At 49.0% G+C, this 20,000-nt stretch overlaps 1 protein-coding gene across 1 annotated transcript in view; it reads left to right on the top strand.

Moving 5' to 3' along the window:
* Window positions 1-20,000, top strand: part of ephb2b (eph receptor B2b) — a 168,397-nt gene that overhangs the window by 138,025 nt on the left and 10,372 nt on the right. The window contains exons 6-13 of the mRNA XM_062545014.1: window positions 1-28; window positions 2,997-3,159; window positions 6,795-6,903; window positions 7,742-7,806; window positions 10,643-10,765; window positions 11,444-11,691; window positions 16,957-17,172; window positions 17,962-18,111. The exon at window positions 1-28 is cut by the window's left edge and continues 97 nt beyond it. Of these exons, the coding sequence (XP_062400998.1) occupies window positions 1-28; window positions 2,997-3,159; window positions 6,795-6,903; window positions 7,742-7,806; window positions 10,643-10,765; window positions 11,444-11,691; window positions 16,957-17,172; window positions 17,962-18,111 (1,102 nt within the window). The remainder of the gene's footprint in view (window positions 29-2,996; window positions 3,160-6,794; window positions 6,904-7,741; window positions 7,807-10,642; window positions 10,766-11,443; window positions 11,692-16,956; window positions 17,173-17,961; window positions 18,112-20,000) is intronic.

The following is a 20,000-nucleotide window of genomic DNA, read 5'->3' as shown; positions in this document are numbered from 1 at the left end:
GGACTATGAGCTGCAGTACTACGACAAGGTACTGTAAGAAACCACAAACACAAGCATTCACACACACGCACACACGCACACACACACACACACACACACATACACACACACACACACACACACACACACACACACACACACACACACACACACACACACACACACATACAGCCACACACACACACAAACACAGGCATGCACGTTATGCATATTCACATAAACATGAATATCATGAATACAAATATTTGTTTGACCAGACACAGAGGCACATAAGTACTCTCAACTACTACCAACACACACAGAAACACACACTCACCTCCATTCATAAACCCCTCTCCCCGTCCAAGTGATCTCATCCAAGCAAACACTTGGCCGGCATACAGCCCTGCCCGAGCTGCAAGCGTTGTGCAGCCAGTTGTTTTGACTCGCCACTGCAGGACGTCGGAAATGCATGTCCATGCACATGCACACACACAAACACACACACACACACACACACACACACACATACATACAGACACACACATACACACACACACACACACACACACACACTCAGGGGACCAAGCATATAGGCTCTTGGGCGGGATGCGGAGCTGCTGCTGGGATTTCTCCTCCAATTACAATCAGGCTCAGTCACGGGCCAGGCCAGAGGCCGCAGGGCCTCAACTGAGGCCTGGACACTGCCGAGGCCCGTCCATTTGCGGTCGAAACAATGGAGCGATGACTGCCGCGAAAAGGGCTACTTAAGAAACAGATTCCTCCCCTCTCAGGAGTTCTCTCTCTCCCTCTCTCTTTTTCTTTGTGCCTCTCTCTCTCCCTCTCTCTCTCTCCCTCTCTCTTTTTCTTTGTGCCTCTCTCTCCCTCTCTCTGCCTCTCTCTCTTTCTGTCTGTGCCTCTTTCTCTCTGTCTGTTTTATGTTCACTCTCACTCTCTCAGTACAAACAGAAGCAGGTTTGCAGGGTTCCATGACCATATAAATCCTGGAAAAGTTGTTTGGAATTTTAACATGACATTTTTCTGGCTCTTTGAAGTCATAGAATTCAGTGAATTCATTGAAATGTTGGGGAGAAGTCTTGACATCCAATATCAGCACAATTTGTTGTAACCATAGGTTATGAAATTTAATTAAGACTCCATGAAAATGCAGGGTTTGAGGTTTTAAATGTCAATAAAAACAGATGGCAACCCTGAGCTTTATTCACACATATATTTGCTTTAAGTTATCACACCACACACACACACACACACACACACACACACACACACACACACACACACACACACACAAATGTGCGCACACACACAATCCCTTTCCATCTTTCATATCTGCCTTATACAAAGTTGGCAAACTTAGACTCCCTAAATGTCATCTTATTTGACTTGCTGTGTCTGTCTCTCTCTTTATCCGTTAGTCGCTCATTCATCATCTTCTTTACACCCCAAATATATGTGCACACACATACATACACACACACGCACACACACACACACACACAGGCACAAATCCACACACAGACTCACACACACACACACACACACACACACACACACACACACACGCGCACACGCACACACGCACACATGTGTATACAGCACAGAGAGTCTCCTGAGTAACATAAAGCCCAAACTCTGCAAGCCTGCAGTTTAATTCCTTTCTCAGACACTGTTGAGAGGGGGCCTGTCAAAACATTAAGGCCAGACACAGCAGAACGGAAGAACGAGGGGAGAGACAGGGGAAGAGAAGAGGAGTGGAGAGGAGAGGAGAGGAGAGGAGGAATGAAGGACGGAAAAGGAGAGAAAAGTGATATTGAGCAGAGCGGATAACACAAGTGGAGGGATGATGGCAAAGGCGGATGAGGAGGAACATATGGGGGCGACAGGATTTATCCATTCTTCCTGCGTCAGTGTAGAATCAGAAGGAGTTTGAAGGCGTCCTTTTAAAGTAAAAGAACTGCATTGTGTCGCTTCAGGGGGAAAAGTGCGAGGAAGACATGCAGAAGTGAGCAGAGGGAGGACAAGAAAGGAAGGACGATTAGTAACTGTCACGGTTTTGGGGTTTGGCTTTGTGTGTCTGGTGTCTTGGTCTCGGGTGTGTTGGAGGGTTGGTTGTCTTGCGTTTGGGTCTGCTAAGAAGCAGTGCATGCATGACAGTAACAAAAGAAGGAGAAAAGCAAAGCGTGGATTAAAGTGGAGGAGAGGAGGAGGAGGAGAGGAAGAGGAGGAGGAGAGGAGGAAGAGAGGAGGAAGAGAGAAGAGGCATTAAGGAATGGTCCCCACAATTCCCTCTACCCATCCACCTCCTCTCTGTAACTTTCCCCTGCCTGCAGCAGGCCGTCCTCTCCTCCCTCTCCCAGGCCTCACGCTTCCTGCCCTCTCTCCCCTCCTCCTCTCCCTCCTCCTCTCCCTCCTCCTCTCCTTCCCCCTTTCCCCCCTCTCCCTCTCTCTGGCCCCGGACCTCCAGACCTGCCAGCCCTCGCGGCCTCTGCCTGCCCAGCTGGAGCACTCGGCAGGGGGCCGCGCCGGCCCGCCTGATCAGCCAGAACGGCCCTTTGATAAGGACTTGTGCCCCGTTAGCATTTCTATTAGCCGTGGCTAGCGGCACTCATCTGTGACAGAGGGAGATGGAGGAGGAGAGGGAGAAGAGATTAAGAGAAGGGGGGAAGAGATGGTTGAGGGGGAGGGAGAGATGGAGAGAGATGGGGATAGAGAGGGTAAAGGGAGCAGTGGTGCTGATGACTGGAAGTGGTTGTGGGCACTGAAAGAGTGTGTGTGTGTGTGTGTGTCTGTGTGTGTGTGAGAAAGAGAGAGAGAGAGAACAAAAGAGAAAGAAAAGTACTTCAAGTCTACAAGTCTTTCCCATTGGACTCATTTCCATCGAGTGTGTTTCTTTGTTTTTCTAATCCTGTCTCTTAGTGTTCCCTTCATTCATCAAGTCTTTCTCTTTCTGTTCTTTCCAACCCCCCTCCCTCTCTCTTTCTCTTTCTCTCTCTCAGGAGCAGTCGGAGTATAACGCCACCGTCCTGCGCAGTCAAACCAACACGGCGGTCATCCGCGGTCTGAAGTCCGGTGCGATCTATGTGTTCCAGGTGCGAGCACGCACTGTGGCCGGATTTGGACGCTACAGCGGCAAGATGTACTTCCAAACCATGACCGAAGGTAGTGACCACATGCACATAGAGCACACACACACACTCTCTCACACACACACATGCCCACATACACACACACACACACTAATACGCACATGGGGTCAAGTCAAAACATGGTTCACTATTTATTCAACATGACAGTGTCCACTCCAGGCACACACACGCAGACATACGTCAGCTGGACGTTGCGCGGGCGTTTCTGCTCATGTTTACACTGCCCAGGGAGCCAGCAGAAAACCATGTGTTCAAGAGTTTGGACACGTCAAGTGGATTTCTCACTCGGTGAACTCCTCCAAAAGCCCTAAGCGCTCGCTAGTGAGTTGTTGCTAGTTGCGAGGTGTCACGGCCAATCAGAAATGCAGTGCCGGTGTCAGCCAATGTCGATCCCCGTGAGAGCGCGCCTGTGATCTTTCATTAAAGGATTGTGAGATTGGCCACGGGCGCTGTTAACAAGCCCCGAACTGGCAAAAGACATTTCGCAACTCATGGGCTCACAGTGAAGTGGGCTGATTGTTGGCAACACCAATAAGGCCAGTTGTGACAGTGTGTCGTTACTCCACACTTCTCTCGCCAGGAATACCACTTTAATCCAGTAAGCACCAACAACAATCACCCTCCCCCCTCTCTCTATGGTATATACAGTATATATATAAGAGAAAGAAGAAAGAGAGAGAGAGAGAAAGAGAGAGAGATATTTCTCTTTTCTCACTCTTTTTCTCCCTCTGTTCTGCTGGCTCACTAAACTCCTCTTCAGTATATCTTACTCCTCTCTTTCACTGCTAAAATCAAAGTCTAATCCATCCAATGGCTGGCTACTGACAGAGTTGGACATTGGTTGTCAGTGCACATAGGCAGTGTATGGATTTCTCTACCAAATGATTGTCTTCTTCATCATGTTCTTTTCTTTGCCCTTGGCCTGTTTGCACATCAATTGTGTATCTCACTGAAGGACCCAGCAACATTATTTCAGTTTTAATAACAGCTTATCTGCCAGCCCACTAAACTGGCGTAGCAGCAGCAAACATTAGGAGAGATGTCATGAAAATGACAGATAATAACAACCTGACACACTTGTATTAAACACTCCATTATGAAAATGTCTCTACATGGCATCCACAGTATTATGAAATATGAATGTCGGTTTGTGTGATGTGAGTGTTATGAGAGTTCATCTGGTTCTGCTGAATGAAACCCAGACATGCAAGCGCACGGGCCAGGGCCCATGTTAAAGTCCAATCTGACCCGTGGTTATCTGAGAGGCGTATTAACGTTAAAGGTTTATACACCTCTAAATCTGGATTCTGTTCTTTCTTTATCGTGTGGTTTATCGCTCACTCTCTACTTCTCTGTTGCACTGTAGTTGTTGTTCAGTCTTTCATACTTTCTCTTTGCCTGACTTTCTGTCTGGCGTTGGCTGTCTGGCAGTTGACTTCTCTGTGGGCTTGTTTCTCGGCAAGCCTCTCGTTGCTTACCCTGCCTGAAGCCATAGTCAATCAGAGCCAGGACTCTCATCCAAACACAAGGAGACGCACACCCGGGAATTGTGGGATTTGTAGGCAGCAGGCTGCCAGACAGAAGGAACACAGTTCTGCATGCAGAGTGGCACCCGCCACCTCGGGGTGGAGTTGTGCTGGCTGTGTGGCACTGAGGAGGAACACACACACACACACACACACACACACACACACACACAGATAGACACGCACATGCTTCGGGGTAGTGATAAGGAAGGGGAGGGGACTGGGGACTGGCCCTCATTTAGATGCATCTTATGCTTGAATGCACACACACACACACACACACACACACACACACACACACACACAAACACAAATACACATACACATACACAAACACACACACAGACACACACATGGATGCACCATGCCAGCCCCTTCTCTGTGTCCCTGGCATCTTAGCATGCCCAGAATGGAGGTGGCAGCCAAAGACACGGCCTTTGTGTCAGAGCAACGGATGGAAAGGCCTTAATTACAGTATGACATCCCAAAAAGAGAGAGAGAGAGAGGGATAGAGAGAGAGAGAGAGAGAGAGAGAGAGAGAGAGAGAGAGAGAGAAGGAGAGAGAGAAGGGGTGGGGGTGGAGAAGAGGGAGAGTGTGTATGAAGGAGATAAAGACAGGAATGTGTAGACATAATGAAAGTGAATGAGAGAGAACAAGAGAGAGAGAGAGAAAGAGAAAGAAGAGAGAGAGAAAGAGAAAGAGAGGGAGCACATGAAACACTGTGAAAGTGGAACAGAGATATACACGAAGGGAAGCTGGCAGACACTCAGAGAGACACAAAGTGAAGGGAAGAAAAGAAGGAGTACATATGCAACCAATAAAAGTGAAGAGAGAGAGAGAAAGAGAGAGAGAAAGGAGGAGCGAGGTGGACGGAGATAAGGAAAGCGAGTGAGAGAGAGAGAGAATGAAAGCGAGAGAGGGGGAGGTGGAGGAGAAGAGGAGAGAGAGAGATAGAGAGAGAGAGGGGGGGGAAGGTGGAGGAGAAGAGGAGAGAGAGAGAGAGAGAGAGAGAGAGAGAGAGAGAGAGAGAGAGAGAGAGAGAGCGTGTATGAGCCAGAGAAGGAGGGATCCCCGCCTCCCCGTCCGTCTGTCCCAGCGCTGCTCCCCCTCCAGACTGGATCTCTGCGGGCTGCGCCTCCATATGCTGCTGCCGCCGCCACCGCGTGGAGGAGTGGAGGGAGGAGAGGAGAGGAGGAGTGGAGAGAGGAGAGGAAAGGAGAGGAGAAGAGGAGAGGAAAGGAGAGGAGGAGTGGAGAGAGGAGAAGAGAGGACAGGAGAAGAGGGGAGGAGAGGAGTGGAGAAAGGAGATGAGAGCAGAGGAGAGGAGAGTAGAGAAGAGAAGAGGAGAGGAGATGCTCCTCCTACCTCCAGCCTCCAGGCCTGTGCTCACATGAGCTCAGCAGCCGTCTGTCACAGGCATTCCCAGAGTACACACACACACACATACACACACGCACACACCCAGACACATACACACACTCACACACACACTCACATACACACTGCACAGAAACACACTACACACACACACACAAAAAAAAACAGCAAAGAAATACATCCACGTTCACACTACACACACATTGCACTCGTACACATATACTCATACACATACACACAAACACACATAAAAACACATACAGTATATACACACACACACACAAACATGCATATTCATTCACACCACACACACATACCTACAGTGTACAAACACACACACACACACGCCCTGTCAGCCTCTCACCTGTGTGTAACGCTCTGCTGCCTCTTCATCACCTCCTGTATTCTCACAGCTCCAGACAAACCTGTCCACAGGGTTTCTCTCACACACTCCACTGCAGAGTCGGCCTGGGGAGTCTGACACCTCAGTGTGTGTTAGTGTGTGTGTGTGTGTGTGTGTGTGTGTTTGTGTCAGTGTCTGTGCCTTTTTATCTCTCTGCATTATACACTCTCGGCCTCTTTATCTTCTGCTCTCACTCTTGACCTTCATTTATCATTCACTCTGCTTACTGTGCCGCTATGCATATGCAAATGCCTAAAATAATTGTGTGTGTGTGTGTGTGCGTGCGTGCGTGCGTGTGTGTGTGTGTGTGTGTGTGTGTGTGTGTGTGTGTGTGTGTGCAGCGGAGTATAACAGCAGCATCCAGGAGAAGCTTCCTCTCATCGTGGGCTCAGCTGCTGCCGGTTTGGTCTTTCTCATCGCAGTGGTTGTCATCGTCATTGTGTGTAACCGGTGAGTCAATCCTGCACCAGTTCTTTCTGAGCACACACACACACACACACACACACACACACACACACACACACAGACACACACACACACGTATGCATGCTTTATGCACTATAGAAATATGTGCACATGTGTGCATAATCTGTATACTCATGCAAATATGCTCATTACTCAAATGCACAAGCACACGCTCATTTGTTTGCGCACACACACACACACACACACACACACACACACACACACGCACACACACACACACACACACACACACACACACACACACATACAAAACACATGCATGCTGTGCCCAGGCACGCCAGGCATATTTTCGTTCCATAAAACACGCACAACAATAAGCGAGCACTGTTTTAAATGGCCATTCCCAGGCCTGTAATAAAGAGCGAGAGAAGCCGTTTGTGTCTTTGTACTGTACACAGCCCTGGCATGTGCGTCCACTCAGAGAGAGCTCTTGAAGGGAGCGCATTCTCCCCTCTTCATTAGCGCGGGTTTTATAAGGTCCTCCGGCTAATAAAGACGATCTAAAAGCCCCGTTTATGGGCTCTCTCCAGCCTGCGTGATAGTACAGTAAAAACACCCTAACAATGCAACGCTAATTGAGAGTCCAGCTGTGGACCGGAGAGGAAGACCTTCGTTAGCTACAGCACGTCTGGCTGGTGGAGGTGGAGTAGCGGGAGGGTGGAGGAGAACTGTAGGTGTAGGCGGATGTGAAAGTCACATGGGTCTATGGTGCCTTGCGCCACAGAGTGTGTTTCTGTCCTGCGTTTGGTCGGTGTTATATGTGTGTGTGTGTGTGTGTGTGTGTGTGTGTTTGTCCCTGCAGACGGGGCTTCGAGAGAGCCGACTCGGAGTACACGGACAAGCTCCAGCACTACACCAGCGGCCACAGTGAGTACTCAAGCCCTACACTGAACACACACACATACAGTACATATACACACACACACACACACACACGGGCACACACACACTCCTACACAAGCAGTGTGAAAGCCTCATCCCTCTGCCTGGTCAATACACCTCTAAAGTACATAAGCACTCCATGAGCTCTGCAGAAAAGCACATTCCTGTACTCATATAGACTTAGTTCAGCAGTAATGCACACCCTCTCTCTCTCTCACACACACACACACACACTCAGACACACACACACACACACCTTGTACACCACACACACACTGCACACACTCACACACACCTTGTACACCACACACTGCACACCACTTCTCAGATGTATTTGCTCTGTTCCTCTCTCCATCTCACCTCCTCCTCCTCTCATCCACCCTATTGCTTCTCCTCCCCTCCACCCTCCTCTCCTCTCCTCCACCCTACTGCTTCTCCTCTCCTCCACCCTTCTGTTTATCCTCTCCTCTCCTCCACCCTCCTCTCCTCTCCTCCACCCTACTGCTTCTCCTCTCCTCCACCCTTCTGTTTATCCTCTCCTCTCCTCCACCCTACTGCTTCTCCTCCACCCTACTGCTTCTCCTCTCCTCCACCCTTCTTTTTCTCCTCTCCTCTCCTCCACTCTGCTGCTTCTCCTCTCCTCCACCCAACTGCTTCTCCTCATGCCATATTTAATCCCCTGGCTGCCCCCTCCCTCACCCCTCCGTGCGTCCTGTGAGCAGAACTCACGCCAGTGTGGAGATGGACTACCTCTTTTTTTGGCCGTCTCTTTCTCCTCCTCCTCCTCTCTCTCTCTCTCTCTCTCTCTCTCTCTCTCTCTCTCTCTCTCTCTCTCTCTCTCTCTCTCTCTCTCTGTCCATCTCTCTCTGTCCCCCACACGCTTGTTATATTGCACTAGCGTTGATAAATCACGCCATTTGTTCACTGTTTCCTGTTAGCGCTTCGAGAATCATTTTTTTTAAAAGAAGGAATGCATCTCAGTGCCACCAGAATGCCAGCTTATGAAATATCTTTCTTCAGATGTGCCAACCATTAGAGCTCACTTCCATTTATAGAAATAAATCTTTAAGGTACTTTGCAGAGGAAAAGCTTAGCCTGCCCTCTTCTCCCTATCTGTCTTTTCCCTTCTTCCGCTCTTCCCCTCTTTTTCGCTTTCTTCTACTCCCTGCTTATCTCCATCTTTCTTCTCCTCTTCTCTTTCTCTTTTCCCTCCCTCTTTCCATTCCTCTCTCCCTCCCTCCCTCCCTCCCTCCCTCCCTCTATCTTTTTTCCCGAGGTCTTCATGCTTATCATCAGTCTCTTCTTCTCTCCTCCATCCATGCCTCGACACATTTCTCTCTGGGTTTTCTTCCCCCCTTCCTCGCCAGCTTATCAATGGAGACAGCTTTAGCTGGCACTAATCAATAGTATCAGATTGCAGTAAGCGCTGCGTTTAGCTGTCTGAGGCCTGGCCCGTCATGGCGCAGGGGGGGCAGAAATCCCCGCTGAGCTGAGGTCAACTCTCGGGCTATTAGCAGTCATCTCCTGCCATCCTGTCACACACGCACAGACACACAGACATACACACACAAGACACAGACACAGACACAGACACAGACACAGACACAGACATAGACACACACACACACACACACACACACACACACACACACACACACACACACACACACACACACACAGACACAGCATTGAATTGTCTTCATATACAAATGCACACACTGACAAAAAATACTCTGCATTTCCATAAGCATATGCAGACATTTCTCCTATTCATCATGCATATAGCCTTAGCCTATATTCCATCCGTCACAGGTCCACGATGTCTGTGTCAGAACCAACAGGTACAGTCAGGGAAGCAGACCAACACCACACACAGAGGCAGATGATTTTATTTGAGAGTGATAGTGAGAATAAAAAACAGCACAGCACAAACTCCACTGCATCACATTGCACAAGAGGAAGATCAATAGTGTAGCGCTTACTCGAGAGAGTTGGTGGAGGTGTTTTCAAACCCCGCTGCTTCACACTGCACCAAGAGGAAGCTTTGCAGTGTGTGTGTGTGTGTGTGTAGTAGTAGCGCTCACTTAGCGCAGTGCCTGTGGAAGTGTTCTCACCTCCATTTTCTCTTTTTTCTTTTTCGCCACCTCCTCCCTCCCTTTCTTCTCATCCCGTGTCCGTGACCAGGGGCGCTCTGCCTCTCCCCCCCCCCCCGCACATACATCACTGTTATGGGCTCCACGCTCCCTGAGCGCGAACGCGGCGGCGGCCATTAGAGACGCCCGTGGCCAGATGTGGAACCGAGCGGGACCGGCCACCGTAATCTGATCGGGAAATAGACGGGACCACGTCTCGGCTCCCGGTGCACTTTTAAAAAGGGGCCACCGCCGCCGTAAGCCAATTTGCCGTGGCGCGGGCGAGCCATTTTGATTACCCGGGAGCCAAGGCGTGTGTGATAGCGCGGCGCACTCCAGGGTGCCTTCAACACACCTGCCTATCTGATACATACATTAAAAGCCGCCCTATCAGGGCAGGGGAGCGTGACAGCTCTGCCGCAGCGTATTTGATGTGCCCTCCCCAACCCGTCCCCCCGCCCGCCCCCCCCCCAAGAGCAACGTTTCTGCAGCTTGGGCTCCAATTCGAGCCGCGTTTTATATAACCGCCTGTGATGCATGACTGCTGTGTCAATCCCTTGTCTGTTTTGTGTCAGATATGCTGTCACTTTTATTTATTTATTTTATTTCATTTTTTTTTTTTTTTTTTTCCTTTTCATTTTACTGAACTTTAGTATGGAATATTATAGCTGCTTTTTCTTTTTTCCAAGTGACTCCAGGAATGAAGATATATATCGATCCGTTCACCTACGAGGACCCCAACGAGGCCGTGCGCGAGTTCGCCAAGGAGATCGACATCTCCTGCGTCAAGATCGAGCAGGTCATCGGCGCCGGTAAGGATTAGCGGGAATGACATGCGGAACAGCTCCGCCAGGCAATTCCCCGTTTGCCCCGGGAGGAGACGTCTCTCCCAGCTTACCCGGAATTGCACGGAGACTATTTACATTCAATTATTTTTATCTGCACACACTCCAGGTGAAGCAAAAAGCTTATGTTTATCAGTGACTTCATTCCCTAGGCATTGCACCCAGGTCAAGGGTTCAGCTCCTCGGCTCTCGTCCTCTGATAGATGTGCTGCTTCACAGCTACACAGCTACGCCGTACCCTTGAAGTGTGCTTAATGGCAGTAACAATACATGTCAAACCTGTCAGATTTAATCTTTTGTTGCTCATGTCACTTAAATTGGCCATCAGAAGTGTACTTGTTTACACCTTTACCTGGAGAACATAGACATACAGTATTATATATATATATATATATATATATATATATATAAAAAGCAAGCCTAGTCTTTTCAGTTATACACACCGCAAGATATTTGGAATTAGGTATACTCTTTGAGGAAAATATAGACTCTGTTATAAGTCGATTGGATTTGTTGAAGAAATAAATGTTTCCATCAGAGCAGCAACAACAGTATGCATGTGTTTGTATATATATGTGTGTGTGTGTGTGTGTGTGTGTGTGTGTGTGTTTATAAACACTCTGTCGCCCTGGCCTGTGTGTGCAGGTGAGTTTGGCGAGGTGTGCAGTGGTAACCTGAAGCTGCCGGGGAAGAGGGAGATGTTCGTGGCCATCAAGACGCTCAAGTCTGGCTACACGGAGAAGCAGAGGCGGGACTTCCTGTCGGAGGCCAGCATCATGGGCCAATTCGACCACCCCAATGTCATTCACCTGGAGGGCGTGGTCACCAAGAGCAGCCCTGTGATGATCATCACCGAGTTCATGGAGAACGGCTCGCTAGACTCCTTCCTCAGGGTGAGGGATACTACACACACACACACACACACACACACACAGTGCTGCATGCAATGAAATTATTAAATTATTGGCACACAGATGTGCCATGATAAAGAAACGTGAGTTTATGGAAAGCAGATTGTTGTGGTCCTTTGTCACAGTGAAGGATATCAACTTTTAGACATAAACAGATAGCACACAGAAACCAAGCACACGCACACGCACACGCACACACACACGCATGTATAGATACACAAACACACACACACACACACACACACATGCATATACATATACTGTAGGTCAAATTCATCCTGGGATCTGTGGAATTGTACTGTTGATATATTTTCAAAATATACTGTATATTTATCAAATGTCCTGTATGTTTACAAAATGTGCTTTGTATATTGAAAACCACACACTCCAAGAGCTTCAAAGGCTGTCTGATAGAGTCCCATAGCAACAATGATATTGTAAAAACATGCAAACTTGAAAATAAATATATGCATTACAGCCTTAAGCCAGAGGCACTTGCTGTCAGATCAAACACATTAAGCAGCTTAGCCATCTTACAGCTGCCATCAGTGAAAAGGCATAAACACACACACACTCACACACACACACACTCACACTCGCATGCATGAACACCATACAAATAGGGCATCACTGAAGGCAATACTGTACTCGTTCTCAATCCCTTTAGTATGTGTGTGTGTGTGTGTGCGAATTTATATATGCATTGTGTCTGTTTCTGTGTGTATATGTGTGTATATACTGTATGCATACATGTAAGCGTGCGTGCGTGCGTGCGTGCGTGCGTGCGTGCGTGCGTGCGTGCGTGCGTGCGTGCGTGCGTGCGTGCGTTAGCTTAGCCTCCGGTCCCAGAGCAGTCGTGCCCCTGCAGGTTGTGTCTCGGTGTGACAACTTAACCCACCTCCCACTTGATCTGTTGTTGGCATTCACTGGGAAAGCTGCTTAAAGCACCAGGAGCCTATAAACATGCTGGGTAAGGGAACGAGGGAGACGGAGAGAGAGAAGAAAAGGTAGAGCAAAAGAACGAGGCAGAGATGGTTAGAGAGAGAGAGAGAGAGAGAGAGAGAGAGAGAGAGAGAGAGAGAAGGAGAGAGAGGGAGAGAGAGAGAAAGAGAGAGTGAGAGAGGCAGAGAGAGAGAGAGTGATAGCCTGCGAGTAGTCAGTCACGCTCATCACTCCTCCATCCGACACGCCATGCCTCCATCTCTCCGCTCCGCCTGAGGCCTCATGAAGATATACGTTTTGACTGATGCCTCTTAACGCACGCCAATCACTGCCCCAACGCCGTGCGAAGATTTCACAATCCCCGCTCCTCGACAATCCATAATTCACAGCGTGATGGCGAACCAAGAGTGTTCCAGACAGCCCCCCCCCCCCCCCATAACCACCACCCCCCCCCCCTCCCCCAACACACACACACACACACACACACACACACACACTACTTCCCCTTCTGAAAACAGCACCACAGCATCAGCGGTTAGACCAGAGCCAGACTGACAGCTGTAGGAGCAGCAGCCGCCTCCGTTAGCAGGGAGGAGAGGACCGCGTTTGATGGAGACATGAAGCCGATTACAGGCTGCTCGATGGCAGTGGAGAAGAGGAAAAGTTAGAGTGTATTTCTCTGTGTGTGTACGCGTGGGTGGTTGTGTGTTGTTTATGAGTGTGTGTGTGGGTGGGTGAGTAGTGTTTGTATATATGTGTGTGTGTGTGTGTGTGTGTGTTTGTGTGTGTGTGTGTGTGTGTGTGTGTGTGTGTGGGTGTGTGGGTGTGAGTGGGTGAGTAGTGTGTGTGTGTGTGGGAGGGTTGATGTCCATCGTCCTCACTGAATAAAACTCTCGTCTCTTAGCGCTCCCTTGGCTTGGTCCGCACTAATTGGACGCTTCACTCTGGGCTCATTTGAAGTGAACAGAAAAAAAAATGGATGCCTGATTTATGCAAATTGGGGGGTTCTGATCTTGCTCATGAGAGGCGGAGGAAAGACGGAGAGCAAAAAAAAAGAGAAAAAGATGAAAAACAGTTTGCTTTTTTCCCCGCCATCACTCAGATCGCTCTGGATTGAAACCTTATTTCATCTTTGACACATAGAGGGCTTTTTTTTCTTGACAGTGTCAGAATGTGTAATTACTGGTTGGTAAGTAACCATAACCGCCATCATGGCTAAACGTTCTGATGCCCGCATAGAATGCAGATGTCCGGCCCACGCATCCTTTTTGCCATTCAATCAATAACGTTTCACTTTTTCGCCTGTCATTTGAAATGAGTGCAACATCCAACCCGAGTGCTGGGTGCGCGACGCTAACTGAAGTCGACTTCGTTTGGTTGCCGTGGTGCCCCGGCGATGTTATCGTAGCTGGCGCGCTCGTTGGCCCGTGCCCCCGCGTGTTTAGATATGGACCATGTGCCCCCGTCACGCGCCGCCAGAGGGGAGCCATGCCGCGCCACGCCGCTTTGAAAAAAGAAAAAAAAAAAAAAACGAATTCCTGATTCTCAAGATAGGAATGTCTCCGGCGGAGCGTGGAACAGCCAGTCCGAGAAGGGCCTCAGTCACCGCGTGAAGGAAAACATGACGCTCGGCGAGAAAGCGAGAGAGAGAGAGAGAGAGAGAGAGAGAGAGAGAGAGAGAGAGAGAAAGAGAGAAACATACTTTTTTCTGCTTTCTCATTGCGATTCATTTGTTAAACGGATTGTTTCGATTCTTTGCCGTTTTTGGCAAGTCGTCCCACACTTTTTTTGTTGTTGTTTACGGCAGTTGGCACGCGAGCGCGACTGTTTGTCAGCAGTGCATCAGTCACCGTCTGGGGGACCTGTGTCGTTGTCGGAGAGGAGAGGAGTTGAGGGCCAGAGTGGAGTTTGGAGAAAGCCTCTGACAAGGAACATTGCGAGCTGTAAAAAAAGGGCAATGTAAGCCTCGTACGCGGGCGAAGAGAAACAACATGACACGAGCACTTAGCATTCCGCAACCTGGCCTGTCAGCTTACGGGCCTGCCGCTGTTTAGAAGGCAAACACACACACACACACACACACACACACACACACACGCACACACACACATACACACGCACGCAGCAGTAGTCTCATTTGCATTTAGACTAACACACACACACACACACACACACACACACACACATCTACGCACACAAACATAGACACACACACATACCTCTGCCAGCTAGGCTTTGAGAAATTGTTAGTGAGAGCTGGCGTGTGTCTCTCTCTGTGTGTGTGTGTGTGTGTGTGTGTGTGTGTCTCTGTGTTTGTGTATGTTAGTGTGAGTCAGCACATAGTTGTGTAAGGTTGTGTGTGTGTGTGTGCGTGTGTTGCCTAAGACAGTGATGCAACTATGACAGCACGTTCAGCGCCCGCATAAGAAAATAAACACCCTGCTGTGGCACCTCAAGCTGACAGCGTTTGACAATATTTGCTGACAGTGTCAAAGCTCCTGAATACAAAAACCTGACATCCGCCTCACCACGTCAACAACAAAAAAAAGCACAGAGCGGCCTCCAAAGACTACAACAGAGAGAGGAGAGGAGAGAGGGAGAAAAAGAGAGAGACACAATAGAGGAAGATAAAACAGGGGAGCCAGGAGGAGCCTTAAGCAAGAATAGGTTTAATGTCATGAGAAATTACCATCCGCGCCGACGTCCCATAATTAAGAGTGGGTGAGCTCAGTGCGCATAAGTAACCTGCCAGATGAAGAGTGAACGGGAGTGCCCACCCCTTTCCTCCTCCTCCTCCTCCTCCTCCTCCTCTTCCTCCTGAGACTGCTGAGGCAGGTAGAAGACTGTTCCTCCCTTCACCGGCAGGCCAGGGGATCAACCTGTGAGCACAGAGTGTGTGTGTGTGTGTGTGTGTGTGACATCATCATCCACACTGGATGCTGCTGCTGACTGGGTGGATGTTTGCCTCCCTCCCTAACCTCCTCTCCTGCCTGCAGGTGTGTGGTGGTGGAGGTGGTGCACTGGTGGGGCTGGTGTGTGTGTGTGTGTATGTGGGTGGGTGTGTGTGGGTGTGGGTGTGGGGGCGTAGGAGGATCCCCCGTGACTCTAGGGTGAAGTTTCCTGCCAATTACCTTGAGCGCAAAACACGTTGAGGGAGATCAGAGCACCAGAGTGGTGAAAGAGTGGAAGACAGAGAGAGAGAGAGAGAGAGAGAGAGAGAGAGAGAGAGAGAGAGAGAGAGAGAGAGAGAGGGGGGGGGGGAGGAGAGAAAGAGAGAGATGAATTATGGATGGCGTTTAATTGCTAGGGGGGTGCGAGGAGGAGCCAGGCAACAGGAGCAACGTGACGGGTAGCTGCTTCACTACTAATGAGGAGAGGTGGAGGAGATGAAAGAATGGGGAGTGAGTGAGTAAGGGATATAGACAGAGAGAGAGAAAGAGAAAAGGAAAAGAATGGAGAGGGAGGAGTGGAGAGAATGAGAAAGGAGAGTCGGAGGAGAGCTACTGAGTTTGGCCGTAGGGGAAAGTTTCTCGAAGAAACGCCACACATGAACGTGGCGAATCTCAGTAATTGGATAATGACGGAGGATGAGGCGAAGCCCGAGCCTTCACACGAGCCAGCGACAGCGAGAGATGCTCGGCTTGGCCTCTTCTGACAGCAGAAATTATTAGACTGTGGTTTAGCATCAAATTGGTGTTTTCTAGGACATCTCGTTGACTAATATACTGTCAGCCCACTTTAAATGCGGGGTTCTCTCATCCAACATGGCACATTCCAGAAGACTGGTATTCTGGGCACACGCTATTCCACAGTCTGTCTTTCAGTCACCTCTCTTGCATTCCTTGTAACATATACTGGTAGATATAACCACTATACTATACAATATAGATACATTCATATACAGTATACAGTATATACTGTATATATACAGTATATATAGGAATGTGAACCTGAAGAAGAAAACTGCCAAATGTCTTATTCATGCAAATAAAATTGGTTGAGAGATATCTTCCAGTGTGCGATTTTTTGAGGTTCTCCTAAGTTCTACTGCACATCATCAGTGCACATAGAAAGAAGAAAAAAGAAGGGCTGTGCAGGGCTTTTGCAATTTGATATACTGTATACTGTGTATACTGTATGTACCATAACAGTGCTCCAATCATGTAGAGTGTCTTTGCGATTGTTAAGACTTCAAGAACGCCCTATACAAACTTGAGCAATGTCAGCGCTAGCTTGCCCAACACACAGGATCTGAGAGGAACAGATGGATGACGGCGTATGTGTGTGTTTGTTGTTATTTACCAGCAAAATGACGGGCAGTTCACGGTGATCCAGCTGGTGGGCATGCTGCGCGGCATCGCCTCGGGCATGAAGTACCTGGCCGACATGAATTACGTGCACCGCGACCTGGCCGCCCGCAACATCCTGGTCAACAGCAACCTGGTGTGCAAGGTGTCCGACTTCGGGCTCTCGCGCTTCCTGGAGGACGACACGTCTGACCCGACCTATACCAGCGCCCTGGTGAGTGCCCCCTGTCCAATCAGCTGTCGGCTAAAAGCATCCACACACACACACACACACACACACACACACACACACACGCACACACGCACACACACACACTTTAAGGGTGTTATGTATATATACATCGCAGGCACTTTCCGTCTGAAACCTATTACAGTAAAGTGAATGAATAAACCATGACCTTGATGTGGTCATTGGGATTCCAAAGCAGCAAGGTCACAGCAAAAGGGCCTTGGTGCTGGTAACTCAATCAGCCCAAATCAGATTACCCCGCGCTTTATTGCTGGGTTTGTTTAGAGTGCCGTTTTGAGTATTTCAAGCTATCCATAAAGGCAGAGTGTGTGTTTCAGTGTGACTGGCACATATTGTATGCAAGTCTTCTCTTCATCTCTCTTCCCGCTGCCCTTGTGCGTGTCCTGCCCTTGGCTCTTCTTGATTGGCTTCTTGTCGTACTCGCTACTCTTCTCTCAATCTCATACCTTCCAGTCATTTTACTGTGTCTCCACCTCCTTATTAAGCAGAGTGCTCCCTCTTTCTCTCAATCTCTGTTATTCACTCTAATTTTCCTCTCTGCCATGCCATCTCTCTCTCTCTATCTCTCTTTCTCCTTCTCTTTGATGGTCTCTTCAATCCCTTTTCACCACTCAAAGGTTGCCTTAAATCACTGTGAAGGACTGAATGTCACAGTTGCTGTAGTGCTCTCCGCGCTTCTCTCATTTAGGCTGACGAGGAGTCTGCTCTCTTAAATGTCATCTTTGTTTGTGTTTCCGTGGCGCGTGTGTGCAGGGCGGCAAGATCCCGATCAGATGGACCGCGCCCGAGGCCATCCAGTACAGGAAGTTCACCTCGGCCAGCGACGTGTGGAGCTACGGCATCGTCATGTGGGAAGTGATGTCGTACGGCGAGAGGCCCTACTGGGACATGACCAATCAGGACGTACGTATCCCGCTGCCGCCAAAACATACTGTAACACTGTGGGAGTTGTGAACAGGATGGTTTTTATGATGTTAGCAAGGGTGATGTGCAGTTGAAGCCACTAGCCGCTCATCACTAGTGCACTGCGTGTGTTCCTGTTTTTATACACTGATTTTTGGTCGGCAATCCCCAGGACACTGAAACACCAGGTCACATGGAACTTGGTGGGCATGTATCCCTAAGGAATGCAAGCTTTTGATTTCCTAGGGATTTGTACACATACACAGGTACACACACACACAGGCACACACACACACACACACACACACACACACACACACACACACAAACACAGAGGCGCACAGCCACTGACATAATTCCACTCAAAATACTGTATATAATTTACTTCATGAATGTTATGCATAATGTAATTATGACACTGTCATATCACTGGACACCAATGCCTCATGACAAAGCACAGGAGACAGAGTATATCTGCCATAACATCATATACAACATGGCTACTTCTGATGGAACCTTTGAAATGAAGTGTTGCTAAGCTGTGGCTCTCTTAATCAGGCTTTCATCTACTCCTTTTAAAAAAGCAAGCTGGTCAATTTCAGTGCACCTTGCCATTGGCTCCCTGCCATATGCCTGCACACAGCCTGACTGAATAGGTTATGATGCTGACAGCAGTGGAGTCTTCTAGGAGCAGTCGACCGCCCAGGTAGATAGAGGCCCCTCTATAAACACGCCGCCGCTGAACAGAAGACAGCGCACTGTCCTCACAGTCAGACAAGGGCTATGCACATCCACACGCTCTCTTGACTCCTGCGTGCAAAGACACACCCAGGCTGCGCGTGTGTGTGTGTGTGTGTGTGTGTGTGTGTGAGTGAGATGGTGCCAGCTCCGCTGAATTAAGTGTGGCGTGCCAGGGGGTGATGAATGGGCGCTAGGTGCTGAGGCGAGGCCAGGCGAGGGCGAGGGTGAGGGTGGCGGGCGCTAACGTAAACACGCGTGTGAGGTCATCATCCATCTCCACCACCACGCAAGACCACTGCGGCCCCTAAACACACAGACGCCCTTATCAACACCTCTTTTGCTTCTCCCTCTCTCTCTCCCTCTCTCTCTCTCTCACACACTTTCAAAAAACATGTTCTCTCTTTTCTACTAACACACACTCTCTTTCTCTCTCGTTCATTCCCGCTCTCGCTCACACAGAAACTCTGACATACTTTCTTTCTTTTTCTCTCGCTAACTTGTTCTGTCTGTCCTGTCTTACATATTTTCTTTCTTCCTCTCTGTCCCTCTCTCGCTCTCTGTCTCTCGCTAAGTTTCAGAGATCTGTGTGTGAAGATTTCCGTCGGCTCTAATGGATTGATTTTTTCCTCTTCGCAGTTAGCCAGAGGAAATGGTTGAGTAAATCAGTGTTTTTGAAATCTGAAACGCGTGTCTCAGAAGCAAAACCATTAAATGCCCGAGGAGTGTTTGTCTTTAGAGAGAGATGGGGTGGTGGGGCGGGGGAGGTAGTTTATTTACTGGGGTTGTTTGTTTGCTTTTGTTTGTTTACTGAAAGGTCGTTCCGTTCCCTCCTCCTCCTCTCTTTGTACCCCCGCATCTCTCTCTTTCTCTCTCTCTCTTCGGCATGTGTGTGTGTGTTTTCTGTTTGTGTGCGTGTGTGTGTGTGTGTGTGTGTGTGTGTGTGTATGTGTGTGTGTGTGTGTGTGTGTGTGTGTGTGTGTGTGTGGAGAGAGAGAGAGAGCGCTGAAGGAAAACAGATGTGCGTGCCACCTCCACATAAGAGCGCCAGAGTGCGCACACATGGAACACGGACTCTACAAAAGAGAGGAGAGCGTTTAACACTCGCCATGCTATGTGAACAAAATGACCAAAAATATCGTTTTTTCTCT

This window comes from Sardina pilchardus, chromosome 9 (assembly GCF_963854185.1).
Source record: "Sardina pilchardus chromosome 9, fSarPil1.1, whole genome shotgun sequence".
Classification (NCBI taxonomy): Eukaryota; Metazoa; Chordata; class Actinopteri; order Clupeiformes; family Clupeidae; genus Sardina; species Sardina pilchardus.
The sequence above is the reverse complement of the archived record's forward strand: the minus strand, read 5'-3'. Positions and strand labels throughout refer to the sequence as shown.